The 16,627-nt window shown below is 39.0% G+C and overlaps 1 protein-coding gene and 1 long non-coding RNA gene across 2 annotated transcripts; both read left to right on the top strand.

Annotated features, from left to right (window-relative positions):
* The first annotated feature begins 2,191 nt into the window (after positions 1 to 2,191).
* On the top strand, positions 2,192 to 15,491 carry LOC134060554 (Fc receptor-like protein 5). The gene is made up of 14 exons (XM_062517285.1): positions 2,192 to 2,214; positions 3,319 to 3,354; positions 3,501 to 3,773; positions 3,896 to 4,222; positions 4,506 to 4,784; positions 4,975 to 5,244; positions 5,396 to 5,671; positions 5,800 to 6,126; positions 6,309 to 6,572; positions 6,775 to 7,020; positions 7,168 to 7,269; positions 7,498 to 7,522; positions 7,642 to 7,736; positions 14,424 to 15,491. The coding sequence occupies exons 2-14, from the start codon at positions 3,333 to 3,335 to the stop codon at positions 14,516 to 14,518; spliced, it is 2,601 nt and encodes an 866-aa protein (XP_062373269.1). The 5' UTR covers positions 2,192 to 2,214; positions 3,319 to 3,332; the 3' UTR covers positions 14,519 to 15,491.
* LOC134060320 (uncharacterized) lies at positions 10,028 to 11,659 on the top strand. Its single transcript, XR_009935162.1, has 3 exons — positions 10,028 to 10,107; positions 10,325 to 10,460; positions 11,370 to 11,659. It is a non-coding gene; the product is annotated as an uncharacterized LOC134060320 (long non-coding RNA).
* Positions 15,492 to 16,627: the final 1,136 nt, after the last annotated feature.

Genomic DNA, 16,627 nt, shown 5'->3' with positions numbered 1-16,627 from the left:
TCTTCTTTGCATCACTGCTTTCACGATTGAATGAGGGAGAGCGAGAGAAAGCGGTCCAGGTAAGGTTGCATGCAGTCTACAATGAAAACTCGTGAAAGAAATATATGCTTTCGCCCGAGCAGCGTCAGTTGCACCAGTGCGACCTACTGTAGAATTTTTTCCCGGCGCACTCTTAAAAGTTTTTATCCCCATTTCTACCAATTTGGTAGTCACACCCCTAACCAACTTAACCCCAACCCTAACCCTTTTTTTATTTTCATTTATCCTTTATTTTACCAGGTGATAACCCATTGAGACAATTGAATCTCTTTTACAAGGGAGCCCTGGGGCAACCCTATCTTTGAAATTAGAAAAGTCTTGACAGAGCATAGGACTGTGGGAACATATGGTTGTGGGAACATAGGGCCTAATTTTCACAATTTTCATCTTAGAAATGTGGGAACATCGGGCTGTAGGATAGGGCTGACCCCCTTGTGAAGTGTTGTACAGTATGTGTCTCAGAGTTGGACTTATAAAGCATGTAAAAATGCAATACCAATCCACTAGAAAAAAGTTGCTAACTTGCATCTTTTGGTAATGTTGTTGGCTAAACCATGTCATGAAGAATTTTAAGAGATACAAATAGAAATCCAACATTTCCCCTGTAAACACATTTCATTAAGTGTCTTATTTGTCAATAAACATCTTGTGTATTACGTATTTAGTGCCTAATTTACATACTGTATGTGAATATTAGGGCCGGGACTTTAGCGCGTTAATTACGATTAATTAATTACACAAACATTAATGCGTTAAAAAAATTGACGCATTTTAATCGTATGCCTATTTATTTTTGCACCGCGGAACGTTTCTCACTGGATGAGTTTCAGACGGACCGATTATACTGGAGCACCAAGTAACGCGCATGAGTTCGGTTCAGACAAAACAAACCACAGTGGCACAGTGAACATGAACAAAGAAGCTGATGTGACCGCGTTGGTTGGCCCCGTGGATGGGAAATGTTACAAAAAACGAACGGATGGAAGCGTAGATAAGAGCATGGTTGTGTGCAACCTATGCAACAAGGACGTATCACCGCAGGTATCACCTCAGTGCAAAACATAAAGCAGCTAGCTGCTAGCGTGGACAAAGTATTGTGATAGGCCTACTCCAGACACTTGAGGGAAACCTCTGAGCTTTATTTATTAAACAAATAGCAACCGAGTTGCTGTTATAGCCACAACTCACGCTTATAACAGTAATCCACCGCACCTAATTCCATGTCCAACTTTCATAGACCTAAAAGAAACTTCACACTCAGAACCGCATACAAGCACACACGCACACACGTAAACTCCGCCCCCGAGTTCCCCTTAAAGGGACACAACAATTTCATGAACTCAACTCAAGGTAACAGGTGACACAATTAACAGGATATCACAGTATTATAGTTTACAGAAGGTCTACCTATCTATAGGCTACATGAATTTCTGAAAATGTACTATTTCTAAATATGGTATTGCTACACTTTATGGCAAAAATTGCACTGGTCTGTTGGACTTATTAATAAACAATATTTTTGTTGCTTAAGCTTAGGCCTATGTATTCAGTCATTATCCAATAGTAGGCTATACTAAAAATCCATGTGAAAAAAAAATACTTCTCACTGTTCTCAGGTCATATATTTATATACAATTAAAATGCGATTAATTTCGATTAATTAATTACAAAGCCTCTAATTAATTAGATTAATTTTTTTAATCGAGTCCCAGCCCTAGTGAATATATGTTCATATAATATAATATAAGTTCAATTTGGCAAAAGTGGTGCCAGTCTAAAAGATCATTCTTTTCATCTTAACACATTTATTACAGTATATTTTATTCCATCTGATAAATAGCTCCAGGATTACCTGTTTATCTCTTGCCACAAATCTCAATGTGAATGTATGCTACCTATGTCATCTACTGTATGTCATTGGCTAGGCATGGAACCCTGTGAACAGCTTGCACAAAATTGTGTTTATTTCAATAGTCTTTTCTAAATAGTAAATGTATCACCCTGAATGCTGAGGTCAACAACCTAACAGAAATTTGGCTGGAAAAGCAGTAGTGCACCACTAGTTTTCTAAAAACACTTCTCTTTGTGGGTGTGACCTAATGACCAACTGTCATCAACTCTGACTCACTCAGAAATAGGACACCATGGAGATCACTCTTGTCTCTTTACTTCTCTGTGAGTAAAAGTGTTATTTTGATATTGCTTCTGTTGTTTTGATAAAGAAACAATGTTATATGGTAGGCCTGCAAAAATGCTGCTGTTGTCTTTGCGTTTGCCTATACTTTCTTTGATCCTGTGAGGGAAATTCAGTATCTGCATTTAACCTAATTAGTGAACAGACACAGCATGGACACACAGTGAGGTGAATCACTCACAAACAGAGCAGTGAGCTGCATGCCCAACCAGCAGCGGTCAGGAAGCAGTAAGGCATTAGGTGCCTTGCTCAAGGGCAGCCGTGGACTGTTCGGGGATCGAACCGGCAACTCTCCAGTTATAAGCTCAAAGCCCTAACCAGTAGGCCACGGTTTATACTATTCATATACCACATACCATATAAATCATATAGTGATTTTTTGTACAAAATGACATATAAGCATATATCACATGCAGAAAATTGGTTTCCAGATTCTCTTGCGTGATCTCTAGGATGCTTATGATGGAAACAATGGATTTACCCATTTTTCAATGTTAATATGCTTGAGTTTGTTGAATTGGAGGTTACAGACATCTTATTTCATCTTGTCAAAATGTAGGAGTTTCTCAGCACTGCTTTAAACGACAGTGGCCAAGAAGTGCAATTACCGCCTTCTCTCAATGAAAAAAGGGAACAAGATCTGAGGGGTATTTCACTAAAGCAGAATTAAGAAATCTAAGATAAGAGATCAAGCCAGGCCTGTGTGTATTCAGGCTACACGCACATTCACAGCTTTCATCAAAATAACTTACTGTGAAATGGCGAGAGTAGACCAACTGAATGCACGCTTAGCCTACATATGCACCCACGTATGTGTGCTTCCTCATCTAGCCATGCAACGTCATTCATACTGCAGAATTTATACTGTAGTTCATCACCCTATTTTGCCACTACACACTGGGCCTACTGTATGTCTGTAGCCTAATGGGAGTAGTGTGAAGAAGGTTAAGTGACTGGGGTCATGTGCACTGGTCCATGCTCTTTATGGTGGTTTTACTGTAGAGGTTTAAAGGGTTGGGGTGGGGAGGCCAATTATTGTGGATGTGATATATACTGTACTGTAATTCACTCATTTTACATTGTAGTAATAACCACACAAATGGACTCTGTGGATACTGAAGGTAAAAAGTTGAAAATGTGTTTGATTCTCTATATGCTGCATTTTCAGACAAATATTTAGACAGGTAGATTTAAAGAAATTAAGAAAGATTAGATAGATTAATTCATATATGAACATTTGTAACAATGAAGCTCTCTTTTTTCACAGTTCTACCAAAAGCAGAGGTATCAGTAATATCTCCTCAGCCTCCATACTATGTTAGAGACATAGTCACCCTCAGGTGTCATTTTCAAAAATACACAGATTGGTTTCAGTATACCTGGTACAATAATGGCACCGCTATTCCCTCTGAGAGCAATCAAACCATCACTGTCACTCTCCCCGATAATCCTGCTCAGCACCAGTATGGATGTGAGGGGCACCGGATCAGTAGTCCGCAGACGTCCCAGCGCAGTGATGCCTTATCAATCACTTCATTAGGTCAGTGGTCTCATAGATTAAAATATTTGTTATCAACTGTTTTGAGTGTTTGGACCTTACCGAGTTCTGGTAAAATGTATTTCGGTATGTGATTGAAGGTTTTTTTATATTGTTTCTTTCAGACATGCCCACACCTTTAGTGACTGTAGAGCCACATGGTCCTGTCTTCATTGGAGAGACAGTTATTCTGAAGTGTGAGATGGGGCATCAAAATGTCTGGACATACAGATGGAACATTAGACCCAGCGGCCATTATAGATATTGGGCAGAATACTCAGATAGCTTTCATGACTGGTATAACTACCTCAGCATGTCAGAATTCGATGAGAACACATTAACCATCAAAGAAGTGGCAGAGTTTCATCAGGCTAGGTACACATGTGTGGGAAGGAGGAAGACCAGCTCCATATCATCACGCTCTAGAGTACCATTTGATCTGAGACTGCATTGTGAGAGATTTCTCATTTAATTGTTTTCTTTTTTATTGTTTATTTTTGGATAGATTATTGTTTTAGCCAAAGCCAAACTATAAAGGCGCATTCACACTTGACTGTTTGGTCTGGACCTGAGTTTGTTAGACTGCGCAGTCTAAAGACATTGAGACATAAACAGCCAAACAAAATATAGAATGTGAATGGAGACCAGATGGGTCTGGCCTAGAGATGTGTAATCCCACTCGGATACTGACCCGGTGAAGGCAAACCAATTTTCTTCTGTGCCTTATTTTCACAGCTCTACGTACACTTACAGCTACACTGTTTATTCAGCCCCAGAGTGTGGTGTTACCTGGAGAGACAGTCACGCTTAAGTGCGTAATACAATCTTACAGTGACTGGACTTTTAAATGGTACAAAGACTGGAGTCCTAATCTAGTGTTTGAGTCTGAAGGAAACACTTTCAACATAAATGCAGCTGTTGAGTCTGATGGGGGGCAGTACTGGTGCCAGGGGGAGAGGAGAGACAGGCCCATATTATCAGACAAAAGTAGGCGTGTCACACTCCATGTAAAATGTGAGTCCAGGCATATGTTATTCCTAAATCATAATTACTCATTGTTATTGATGTCCATTTTGGCTATATTGTATCACATTCAATAATCTAATAATAATCTTTGTTTTGTATATGTGAACAAACAGAGAGATAGACATTGCTCAACCACAGAGTATAACCATAACCATTTATTCATCTTGTCTTTATTTAGCATCAGAGCCCAAACTCACTTTAAGTCCAGACCACCAGCTCCTCACAGGAGACTCAGTGACTCTGAGATGTGAGTTGGGTGTTTCCTCTGGTTTGGTGTTCTACTGGTACAGAGACACACAGACCTCTGATCCTGTGAACCAGACTGATGGAGACTCCTACAGCATCAGCTCTGTTAAAGTCTCTGATGGAGGACAGTACTGGTGCAAAGCTGGGAGAGGAGACCCTTTTTCCACACCGTACAGCAATGGTGTCTGGGTCAGTGTCACAGGTCAGTGGCATTTGTTGTTTCAAATGTTGTGTGTTAAGTCTTAAAATACATTTTGTGACATTTTAAAATTGTCATACCATTTTCATGTGTCTATGGTTGCTGGTTTATGGAGGGGTGATCCATTCATCTGTGTATCTATTCTTATGAATAGACAAACCAAAAATATCAATCATCATTAAACCAAACTCGACAGAGTTTTTCTTGGGAGAAAATGTTTCTCTTCGATGTGAGATCCAATGTGGGGGAGATAGCAACTGGGACTACAGCTGGTATAAAAACGGACTCACAAGCCCATTGCTTAGTTCTGTACAGGAGTATACATTTGCCATTGAGTCTGGCACTGGGGAAACTAACTACACCTGTAAAGGAACACACAAAAATATTCTCTTCAGCACCACTGAATCTGTCAGTATTAAAGTTGTATCAGGTAAAAAAAATGCTAGGCTACCATTCAATTTTTTTTATTTTAAGAATCTCAAAATATATCCATTACATCTGTACAAAGTAATGCACATTTGAATTATGTACCATTAACTCTTAACGTCTGCCAAGCAGGGAAAGCAGATCTCAAGATCAACAGGGAGTCTTGGCTGACTGAGGGAGACTCAGTGACTCTGAGCTGTGCGGTTATAGGCTCCACTACAGGCTGGAGATTCCACTGGTACAAAATGATTCCTCACAGTGACACTGTGTCCTCTAGCATGTGTAAGGATCTCACACGCTGTGAAGAAGTAATTTCAGAGAGCACCAGAAGAGCTGGAGGCTCCTACACTCTCAGCCCTGTTGCTCTTAGACACACAGGGGTTTATGTGTGCAGAGCAGAGAGAGGAGAGCCAGCCATTCACACAGAGTTCAGCAGTCCTCAGCCTCTCTGGGTCATTGGTAAGGAACAGTCTTTCAAATGAGATATAAAAAGTCTTGTTTGTGTACAAGGGCATTTAAAACAATTCTCTGTGTTGAGAAGTTGAAAACCTTAAGTTTAAACACCTGTGAAGTTTGTTACATAATGTGATAGAGATGGTTGAGTATGTCTCTCAATTATCTCTCCATTTTTCTTGATCCAGGCCAGTCCCCTCCTGCGTCTCTGGTTATCAGTCCCAACAGAAATCAACACCTCTCCTCTGAGTCTCTCACACTGACCTGCACAATGCAGGAGAACTCTGCTAGATGGGATGTGGTCAAGTTTAGATCAGAAAGAATATCAACATGTCCTGATATGAAAGAAAGCACCTGTACTCTGGCCGACCTGGACACTTCTGACTGTGGGGTTTACTGGTGTCAGGATCAGTTGGGGAGCAAGAGTAACCCTGTCAACATCACAGTGCAAGGTAGGCATTTTCAATCAAGCCCACTTTTGTCATTATCTCATTATCAATCGTAGTGAACCTTTTCAATCACTCAGTGTCACTGACGATTAACTTACAGGGGACATCTTTTGAATGTCAGTTTATACTGCATCAGATGCTGTTCAGGTATGCTTCCAATAATGCTTCAGTGGTAGTTGTTAATGTTGTTGGTTGGTTCATACAGATGATGATGTGATCCTGGAGAGTCCTGCCCACCCAGTGCTGGAGGGAGACCCTCTGACCCTGCGCTGCATTCACCGCCAACGACCCTTACACTTCAGAGGAGACTTCTACAAAGACGACTCGCCCCTGAATCAGACGTCAGACGGAGAGATGACCATCCATTCAGTCTCAAAGGAACATGAGGGGTCATATTGGTGTCAGAGATCATATCAAGCAAAGTCACCAAAGACCTGGATTACAGTCAGAGGTAAAAACAGGTTGCTGTTTAGAGTTCAGGGAAATACTTACTGAAATGCATCCTCAGTTTTTTTCACCCAACCTCAACAGAAAACTACATTTAAAGATTGTGTGTGTTGATATGTGTGAGGTAATCTTGTTCTTTAATGTCATTAAGCCTCCTCTAGGATGCTTGCAGTAGGCATCGGAGTCGGGTTGGGTCTGGTCGTTATACTCTCCACTCTATTCGTACTGCTGTGTCTATCCAAAAAGCTTAAAGGTAATAGTATGCATATTATAATATAACATAATGAGTCATTAGTTAGATGCAGGTTTGATAGATTACTTTTTAAAACAAGGACTGGGAAACCCCAAGCTGCCACTAGACAACAGAGTATGGATTTAACATGAGACAAAGCATTCTTAAAAAAAAATACAATCATCAATATGCAACAGAAGATTACTAATTTCCTCGTTTTTATCAACCACTGGTTCTTCCCTATTCCAGGTGTTCAGTGCTCCAGGATTTTACTGTGAGTTTTCTACAACATGGTTCACCTAATTTACATACATAACCGATGCCTTTGGCTAAGTACTAAGTATTTGCACCATGCCTCTGCTCAGAATAGTATATTTCTATGTCTCCCTCTAGTGATGGGCAACAGCAAAGCACCAATCAGAGTTCAACCCAGGACCAGATTCAATCAAGAGAAGGGGATCAGGCTGAGTACATGCCACTGCAGAGAGGTTGGTTTATCCATCTTACTGGGATCTGTAGTATGCATGCTGTCGACAGGGTTATGGCTTTGCTCCAAACAGGAGTCTGAGAAGCTAATGTATTTATGGAGAATTCTGGCGGTTTTTTTTAAAGGAGTCATAGAACGCATTTTTTGACCATTACAAATTGATCTTTGAGCCTAAATAATGTCATACACTGTAAAAAATGGCTGTGAAATTCACAGTTATTTACAGGAAATTTCACAGTAGCACTACTGTATATGCTTTTTACAGTAGAATGATGTGAAATTTACAGTAACGCCCCTACAATTACAGTAGTCCAAGTGTTACTGTAGACATTACAGTAGTCAAAGCACTACTGTAAAACAAACACAGTATAGCCACTATAGTACTGTAAATAGTAAAGTAAACTACTGTATTTTTTCTTTTCAACAATTGGCCAGTAAGTTACTGTAAATACTACTGAAATCACAGTATTTAATTGGTTTTCATTTTACAGTGAATGCATAAAATACTGTAAATGGAAATGCGGTACCTTTACTGTAAAAAGTATTCACAGTAACTTGCTGGCAACAATTGGGCAGTAAGTTACTGTAAAACTACTGAAATCACAGTATTTAATTGGTTTTCATTTCACAGTGAATACATAAAATACTGTAAATGGAAATGCGGTACCTCTACTGTAAACTACAATTACAGTAGTAAGTGTTACCGTAGAAATTACAGTAGTCAAAACACTACTGTAAACAAATCACAATATAGCCACTAGTAGCCTAGGCTACTATAAATAGTTAAGTAAACTAGCCTACTGTGTTTTCCCTTTTTTAATCTTATCTTTCTTTTAACTCATAATGACATACCAGAGACGGTTGAGAAAGTCAATTTGATGTCAAGAATTAAGGCTTTGATCACACTATTGAGCAAGCATAACACATTTCAGCCCAATAATTTTCCACGATTGTTTTTAACGGCTGCTTATCGCCTCTTGATAAGCGCATGCGCACACGCAGTAATTCCCACCCCCCACCCCTGACTTTTCAACTCCAGCCAGAGTGACTTCACTTCAACCATTAACCGTCACTTTTAAATCATGAATCTGACTGCAATCTTCAACTCTGTACAAACATCATATTCAAGGTAAGAATTACAGTACTTTTGTATGCCAATTGAAAACGGGAATTTATTAGAAATGTATTGTTTTCACAATGAAATGTTAACCAAAGCCATTATTGTCATGTTAGAATCAGCATAGCACATATCGATAGCTAGAACTAGCGAGCTAACGTCGCTAGCGTTAGCGATGTTAGCTGTTAATGTTAACTTTTCCAGTAACTAACTTAACCATCCAGTGGGATTTTTCGAATGATAGTCAATATCATATCTAGCAATAATTCAGTCTGATATGTCGTTATGAATGTAGAGTTTTAGTTTGAATGAAATATCAGACGCAAGTAGCTTAGCTTAAAGTGGCTGTTACCATGCGGGCTGAAGGCTGAAGTTAGCTAGCAGACAGACACAGGTGAAAGTTGTTAACGTTAGCAGCTAGTTAGTAACATTACTTTGCAAACTCCATGGGGCATGGGTAGTTAGTTAACATTAAACTTAATACATGTAGTGTTGATGCATAATATGTAGTGTTGCTATAACTGGAAAGAGGACCAGTAAAACAAATTAATGAAGTAGGCTGATGTGTAGGTTATCTCACCCCTAATTTAGGAACTGTAGTTTTGCATAGTCATGCTCATAGATCCGTCATATAGTGGATGTGAAAGGGGAGCATTTGGGGAATTTCAATTACCAGAAATATCATGCCGATAAGTAAAGGGATCTTTAGTTTGTGAAGGGTAGTGTTTGGCTAAATGGTATATTTTATAGCCTTCATTTGCCCAATGTTTGGTGACTTACTTTGAGGCATGTGTTTATTTAAGATGCATGTGAGTGTAGTAGTGCTTCAGTGATGGTCTTTTCATGTTCTGTGTGTTTTGCAATGTATTAACTAATGTAAGCCTCTTTCTGTTCCCTCTTTTAGTAGGTGGTGTGAGGACTGCTGCCCTGAGAACGCTGTGTCAGAGACACTTAGGCTGTGTGCATTTTGGAATGTTCCAAATGTGTGTCACTTCCATAAGGAAGAAGTTCCAAGCCTGCAAGTGAGTTCACTCACCAAATAGAGACACACGCATATAGCATTTAATATGTGTGCATGTACTGTATTTGTGTCTGTAACTGTTTAGTTTATCCCCTCCTTTCATGTGTCTGTTATGACTTTGTGGGCTCAACTGTCAACAACTGTCCAGGGCGAAGTCGGTCTACCCGGATGGCACTACCTGATGGCACTACCCTGATGATGTCTGTTAGCCATGGCTGCTGCCCTCAACATGGTGTAAGTGTTTGTGTTTTATTTATGTTCATAAATAAACTGATATCAAGAAGTAACATAGATGGTGACAAGGGTGGCAAGGGTGCCTCATGGCAAGGTAATTATCATTTCTATTTCTACATCTGATTGCCTTGCTTATTTTTTAAAGCTATGATTTGTTTTGTATGGCAATTGCTGTTTATTAACAAATGATATGGCAATTGCTGTTTATTCTTTTTAGGAGCCATCCAGAAGTCCCAGCCTGGAGCCAGAGGCTGCTATTGCAAGTCAGATGGGAGATGGCCTACAGTATGTTAGGCATCAGAAAAGTGGTGTTCGCATGAAGGCAGAGTTGCCGCAGGCAATTATGAGATTAGGTATGATATCACATAAGGCCTATTCGGACGGGATTAGTTTTATGGGGGGACGTAGAGTAATGCAGGTTTATCATATGACCTCTGTAATATAAATGTCCAATTCGGACGGGACTAAACATCTCTGTTATTTTACCTGACATGGGAGGAGTAACTACGTTTACGTTCTGCCGTCACATCTTCGTCGCCGTGCACGTGATACTTTGCGTCAGGTACGTGCGGCATTTTCAGATTTACAACCTATGTTTACAACCTACACAAGTTGGTTAAACTAGCAAACGTTAGCTTTATGTTATGCCATAAGTAGTTTGAAATGGCTAACAATATCAAGCTAATAGGCAAACTAGCTAACGTCCTATTAGGAGCTGCACAGCATGTTATGTTTTCATTCAGACATTCAGTGGAATTGTTTTCAAATCAGGATGTGACGAAATATTACAGACATCTTTACAGAGGGTCGCGTTCGCACGGGATTAATTTTACCTAAGGTAATTTCTCCGGACCGTTTTACGGAAGGTAAAAGTGTCTGTAAATGTCACCGACATCCTCCGTTATGTTTACTGACATGGCGCGTCCGGACGGGACTACATTACCTGGTAATTATTACTTTACCTGATGTCACCCCATAAAACTAATCCCGTCCGAATAGGCCTATAGACATACTTCTGTTCAGAAGTGTAGGGTCACTTCGAGATGTCCCCTTAAAAAAAACAAAAAACACTGGACATATCAAAGTGAACTCCCAAACGTTGCTATGGTGGTGTATTGTACACATCTGCATTACTTCTATCTATTGCACCTGACTAGTGTGGGTTTGCTTTTATTTGTCACACAACCGGAGTAGTTTGCATTAATTACTGTATATTCATGAACGGGGTCAATTGTAATGTATGCTTTCTTTCTCTTTTTCAGACACTTGACATTTACTGCGAAAGGTACCATCAGAGCACCTCTCCCTACCCTGCAGGATACCTATACCAGAAGAGTACAACAACGGCCCAAAAGTATTTCAAAAGACATTTCACGCTCTGACCACGGACTGTTTAAACCACTGAGGTCAAGCAGACGTCTCTGTTCCCACGTGGCAGACTGAGGGAACACCCACAAAACAGACTGGGGATGAGTTTCTTTACTCCGCATCCTGTACACACACAACTCCTTATACTACATTACATAGACTTGCCAGTTGCCATACTGCACTTACACACGCTGCGCGTTTAACCCCCTTATCTGTGTCAAATCAGATAAGGTTGTGGTTGTGTTCAAACCATGTCTACTGTTGTCTGTCAACATCCACTTCAGTCATACATTTGAAATGTCTTAAATAAATAACAAAAGTTAAAATTGTTTTATTGTCTGCAGTTAACTGAAATATTTTGGAATATGAGTTATTCTATTAATGATTGCTAATGTAAGTTCAATTGAATTCACAGTATTTAACTGACCTAGCTTCTACAGGGAAACAACCAATACTGTAAATACAACAAAAAATAAATAAATCTTAATTTAAAATCAATTGTTTTTCACTTTACAGCGAATACATAAAATACTGTAAATGAAAATGCGGTACCTTTACTGTAAAAAGTATTCACAGTAACTTACTGGCAACAATTGGCCAGTAAGTTACCGTAAATGGAAATACAGCACCTTTACTGTAAAAGGTTTTCACAGTAACTTACTGGCAACAATTGGCCAGTAAGTTACTGTAAATGGAAATACAGTGCCTTAACTGTAAAAGGTATTCACAGTAACTTACTGGCAACAATTGGCCAGTAAGTTACTGTAAATGGAAATACAGCACCTTTACTGTAAAAGGTTTTCACAGTAACTTACTGGCAACAATTGGCCAGTAAGTTACTGTAAATACGACTGAAATCACAGTATTTAATTGTTTTTCATTTTACAGTGAATATATAAATACTGTAAATGGAAATACAGTACCTTTACTGTAAAAGGTATTCACAGTAACTTACTGGCCAATTGTTGCCAGTAAGTTACTGTAAATTTTACAGTAAATTTTTTACAGTGTATGTAAATTTGTGGGGCTGAAAACGCCCCAGGAGCACTGCTAGATCGCCTAATACAAGGTCATAAATAAGCCTTGCAATGAAACAGTTTGTTTTTCCCGCCCACTCAGCAAGTTCATGAATATTCAAATGAGATGCGCGCTGATTGGTCTATTGGCCGATATGTCCTGAAAGTTGATTGGCTCAATCCACCGGTCTGAAGCTAGAGCAAAGTGAAACTACGTTTACTGCTGGTAAATAAAGCCAAAGTCTTTGATAAAGCTATCAACAATGGATTTAAATAAGGAATACAGCCGTACATGTATAAACCGAGTCAGAAGAAGGTTCTGACGAAGATGAAGTGCAGCAGATTCCCCAACAGAATGAATGTGTTAGATTGGTAAGTTTTATCAGTACATTTCTTAGTATAGTAACTCTCCAAAGTTAGCTGTAATGACGCTAGCATTACAACGTCTCTGCCATAGACCACATATCTAGATACTAGCATCGTAAGAGCAGTTTAACAAGAATTATTAATCGAAGGTATGCAAATGAGAGGGGGTGTATCTAAAGGGGGATGGGCGCCTATTACGTGTTATCTGAGCTCTGTTCAGATTGGAGCATTTCAACACGGCTGTTTCTATTTCCCAATTTGCATACGAAAGCAGGCGGGGGACGCGGTAAAGTCTTTGGTGTTGTCCTTTGGACACTGCTCGCAGCCTAAATTCAACAGGAACAAGGTGAATGTGGTTTTGAATTCTAGGACTCCTTTAAATATATTTATTTGATTTTATACATGAAATTGCTTATACCAGTACAGACTCATTAACCTTTATCAATTTACAGTCCTACTCAGGTTAGGTATTGACATTCTGTTACTCACAATTGTTACGTAAGGGATAATGGACGACACGCTGTGCGGTTATTCAAAGTTAATGCACGTTCTAGACGGTGATACGGCCCGACGCGAAGCCGTGCGTATATCGAAAGTTAATGCATACCTTATAGAACGCAGGACAACGGGGAATTCAACCGAGCAGTGGAATAATCACAATTATTCATACTCACATTCACCCATGTACAACGCACACTCCATACTCCATACACCTGGATGACACCAAACACCTCCACACATACCCACATAGACACACAAACACACATACTGTATACTCTCCCAAACACTTGGTCACACTAACACCCCTACAGTCATTCATACATTGTTCTCCATAAGGTTCTCCTGTGTGGTCTTTATAATTTGCCAAACGTTTGATTCATATACTGTATGTCTTGCCACTTTGTCCTCACACATTGTGTTTTCTAAGCAATAAGCCCCGAGAGGCCCGATGCAAAGCGTTAAAGGTGTATGTTTGTATTGGATTTTACAATGGCATCGAACGCGATTCAGCCAATCATAATCAAGGAACGAAACTATCAGTTTTAGAAATGTAAATAATGTTTCATCAATACCTTCCACACCTGCATGGATGTGTCCTGTGTGTCTTTCCAATGCTTTAAAATGTTTTTTTTATAACCCAAGAGGAAAAGATCTGCCATCATGTATAGGATACTTTAGATTATCTGTTCTCTGCATAATACATTGTGTAAACGTTAACTTGAATTCTGGGGAATTCCAGCGATTTTTAAAATATGTCTCTGTTTCTCAAGGTCACAGAGTACTGTCGACCACTGTAGTGGTCTGGCAGCTTTAACTGTTGGCTGCAGCAGCTCAAGTTAGGTAGAACAGATTGGTTTTATTTATTTGTACTGACAGTATTCAGTGACCTGGAGAAACAGAGACATATTTGAAAAATCACTGGAATTCCCCATTTCAGGCATTAGCACAGGTTTCATGACTCATTTGCAGCTTAGAAGAACATGCATTATACACTTACACATCTGCACCTGCTTTCTGTATTGTACATTTGATTGTTGATGCCTAAACATGGTATTTTTATTACAGGAACTGCAGATGTATACGACACCATCAAAGTAGATCATGTGACCCAACAGAGAGGTCAGAATCAGATGTGCGATGGAGAATATGAATATGAATAATATAAATATGACTGTCACTTTTTCTGATTTTTGTGATGAAGGTGGTATAGAATTAGTTTCACTGTATAATAATAATTCAGCATATTTCTATTAGTATGAATTCAGTCAGAGGAGAGCATTGGCCAAAATGAAATACTTGTTAAAATATCATACAAGTCGTTTTCTTTTCATGATGTATCATCTTCAGTGTGATATTAATGATTGTATATTGTATGTTATCACATTTTATTTTATGTTACACATCGTTTTTGTCTCTGTTCATATTTCAAGTCAAGTTGTGTGAGGTAAATGTAATACTTTGTTTTCCATACCATTATAACATGTGTAGCGTAAACATATTTGTATATATCTTTAGAAATATCTCTGCTTCATCATACACTTGGCCACAACTCCTTTATGGGACCAGAGAGGTTGTCTATAATTATCATGAAAATAAATATGCAAGTTTCATTTTTATATGTTGATATATTATTATTATTATTATTATTATTTTGGTTTGTTATATGCTATTTCTGTCATGTCCTGTGTATAGTATGGATGGTTTTCTTTCTCAACATTGTAATATGATATTTCTTGAATAGACACACTTTTTGTATTCCATTCTTAATTGGTAGGCCTAGTACTGTGGGACCGGGGCATCGATTTGGACAGCAGTTGTTCGTGGTTTCTAACTTATGTATTATATAAATTAATTCTATGTTATGCACTGATAAAAGTCTATCAAAGTCTTCAAACACTGCCATGACAAAAATACATTGTTTGAATCTGACCGATTTATCTGATATACTGTACTACAAATTACTTTGAGGAAAATGTAAATGAAAGGTCTTACAAAATGTAAAAACCTAATATGAAATGGTGGATGATGACATATTTCTGTGGCACACAATATCAATGCCAATTCCACTTCATATTTCTTTGGACTGAGGAGTCTGTGAGGACTGCTTTCTTAGTAAATAGTGTTGTGCAAATAAAGTTGACCAAAAGTGCTTTGTGCTTATGTTGTGCAAAACTGCAGTACATGACCAAAGTGCTTTGTGCAATTATTGTGCAAACATGGCTACTGGATGGTACATGATGGTATGCTTTGTGCAGATGTTATGCAAATAGCTTTATACTGTATTTTAAGGAAAAAGTGCTTAAAGGTACATTATGTAGGATTTTAAGTGTTTTAGTACCTCAAGTCAACGTCTTCATTCATAAATAGACCCTCTTTGGTGTAAAATAACATATGCCAATGATCTGACTCGTCCTGCTGGCCGAAGAATTACTTCCCGGCATTTACATTGAAAGGGACGTTCACAGGAAGTCTTCCATGTCTTTCCGGTGTATATAAAAATATGAACTGCCGAGAGGGACATAAAACACTACCGCTACCGCTAAACACTACCGCTAGGGAAAAACGCGTTTTTGCATTTCGCGTGCACAGAGAAGCAGCGTGAAGACGGTTAATACTTAACCTACAGACAAGCACTGCACTTAGTGACATAGTTCATGCCTTTAGAGCAATACAAGCATTAGCCTATACTGTCATGTCAAGTTGTTAGCTGCTGCTATGCTAATATTACGATAGTAAGCTAATGTAAAAACAATATAAGCATGACAACGTAAGTCACTATGTTGCTCGAGGAGTAATTACTCATACATGATCATACAAATTATTCAAAGAACTTTAGAATAGCTTACATCATCACTGGAAAGAAAACTCGATGAAGTGGTAAAAGACATCTTGAATGAATCTCGACCCATTCAACTTCCCGTAGTTCTAGCCATCTTGCAACGCACATTTAAAAACGCGTGGCGCTAGAGCGTGCATGCAAAATCAAATTTAACCACTAGATGGGAGCAAAAACTACATAGTGTACGTTTAAAGGTTACAGATATCCAGTCGTACTTTCTATCACTTTACAATTCAAAGTATAAGGCTGATTTTTCCATCCTTGAATCCTGACCTCTCTAAAGTTTACATCTGTAAGGCTTGGGAGACGACCACACAGCTGGATGTTCCTTTGTGGTCAGTTTACCTGTTTACATTTGACTGTCTCCACTGCCTCGAGACCGCCATATGGCCAGGGCTCCCAGCCCCCATGCCAGGCACATCACTACTTC

This window comes from Sardina pilchardus, chromosome 16 (genome assembly GCF_963854185.1).
Source record: "Sardina pilchardus chromosome 16, fSarPil1.1, whole genome shotgun sequence".
Lineage (NCBI taxonomy): Eukaryota > Metazoa > Chordata > Actinopteri > Clupeiformes > Clupeidae > Sardina > Sardina pilchardus.
This window is presented reverse-complemented; position numbering and strand designations above follow the sequence as displayed.

Bases quoted from the DNA above. Each gene is read 5' to 3' on its own strand.
- LOC134060554 (XM_062517285.1), top strand. From the start codon at position 3,333: ATGGACTCTGTGGATACTGAAG. The intron at 3,355-3,500 runs GTAAAAAGTTGA...CTTTTTTCACAG, and splicing joins GGACTCTGTGGATACTGAAG to TTCTACCAAAAGCAGAGGTA. The intron at 6,573-6,774 runs GTAGGCATTTTC...TGGTTCATACAG, and splicing joins TGTCAACATCACAGTGCAAG to ATGATGATGTGATCCTGGAG.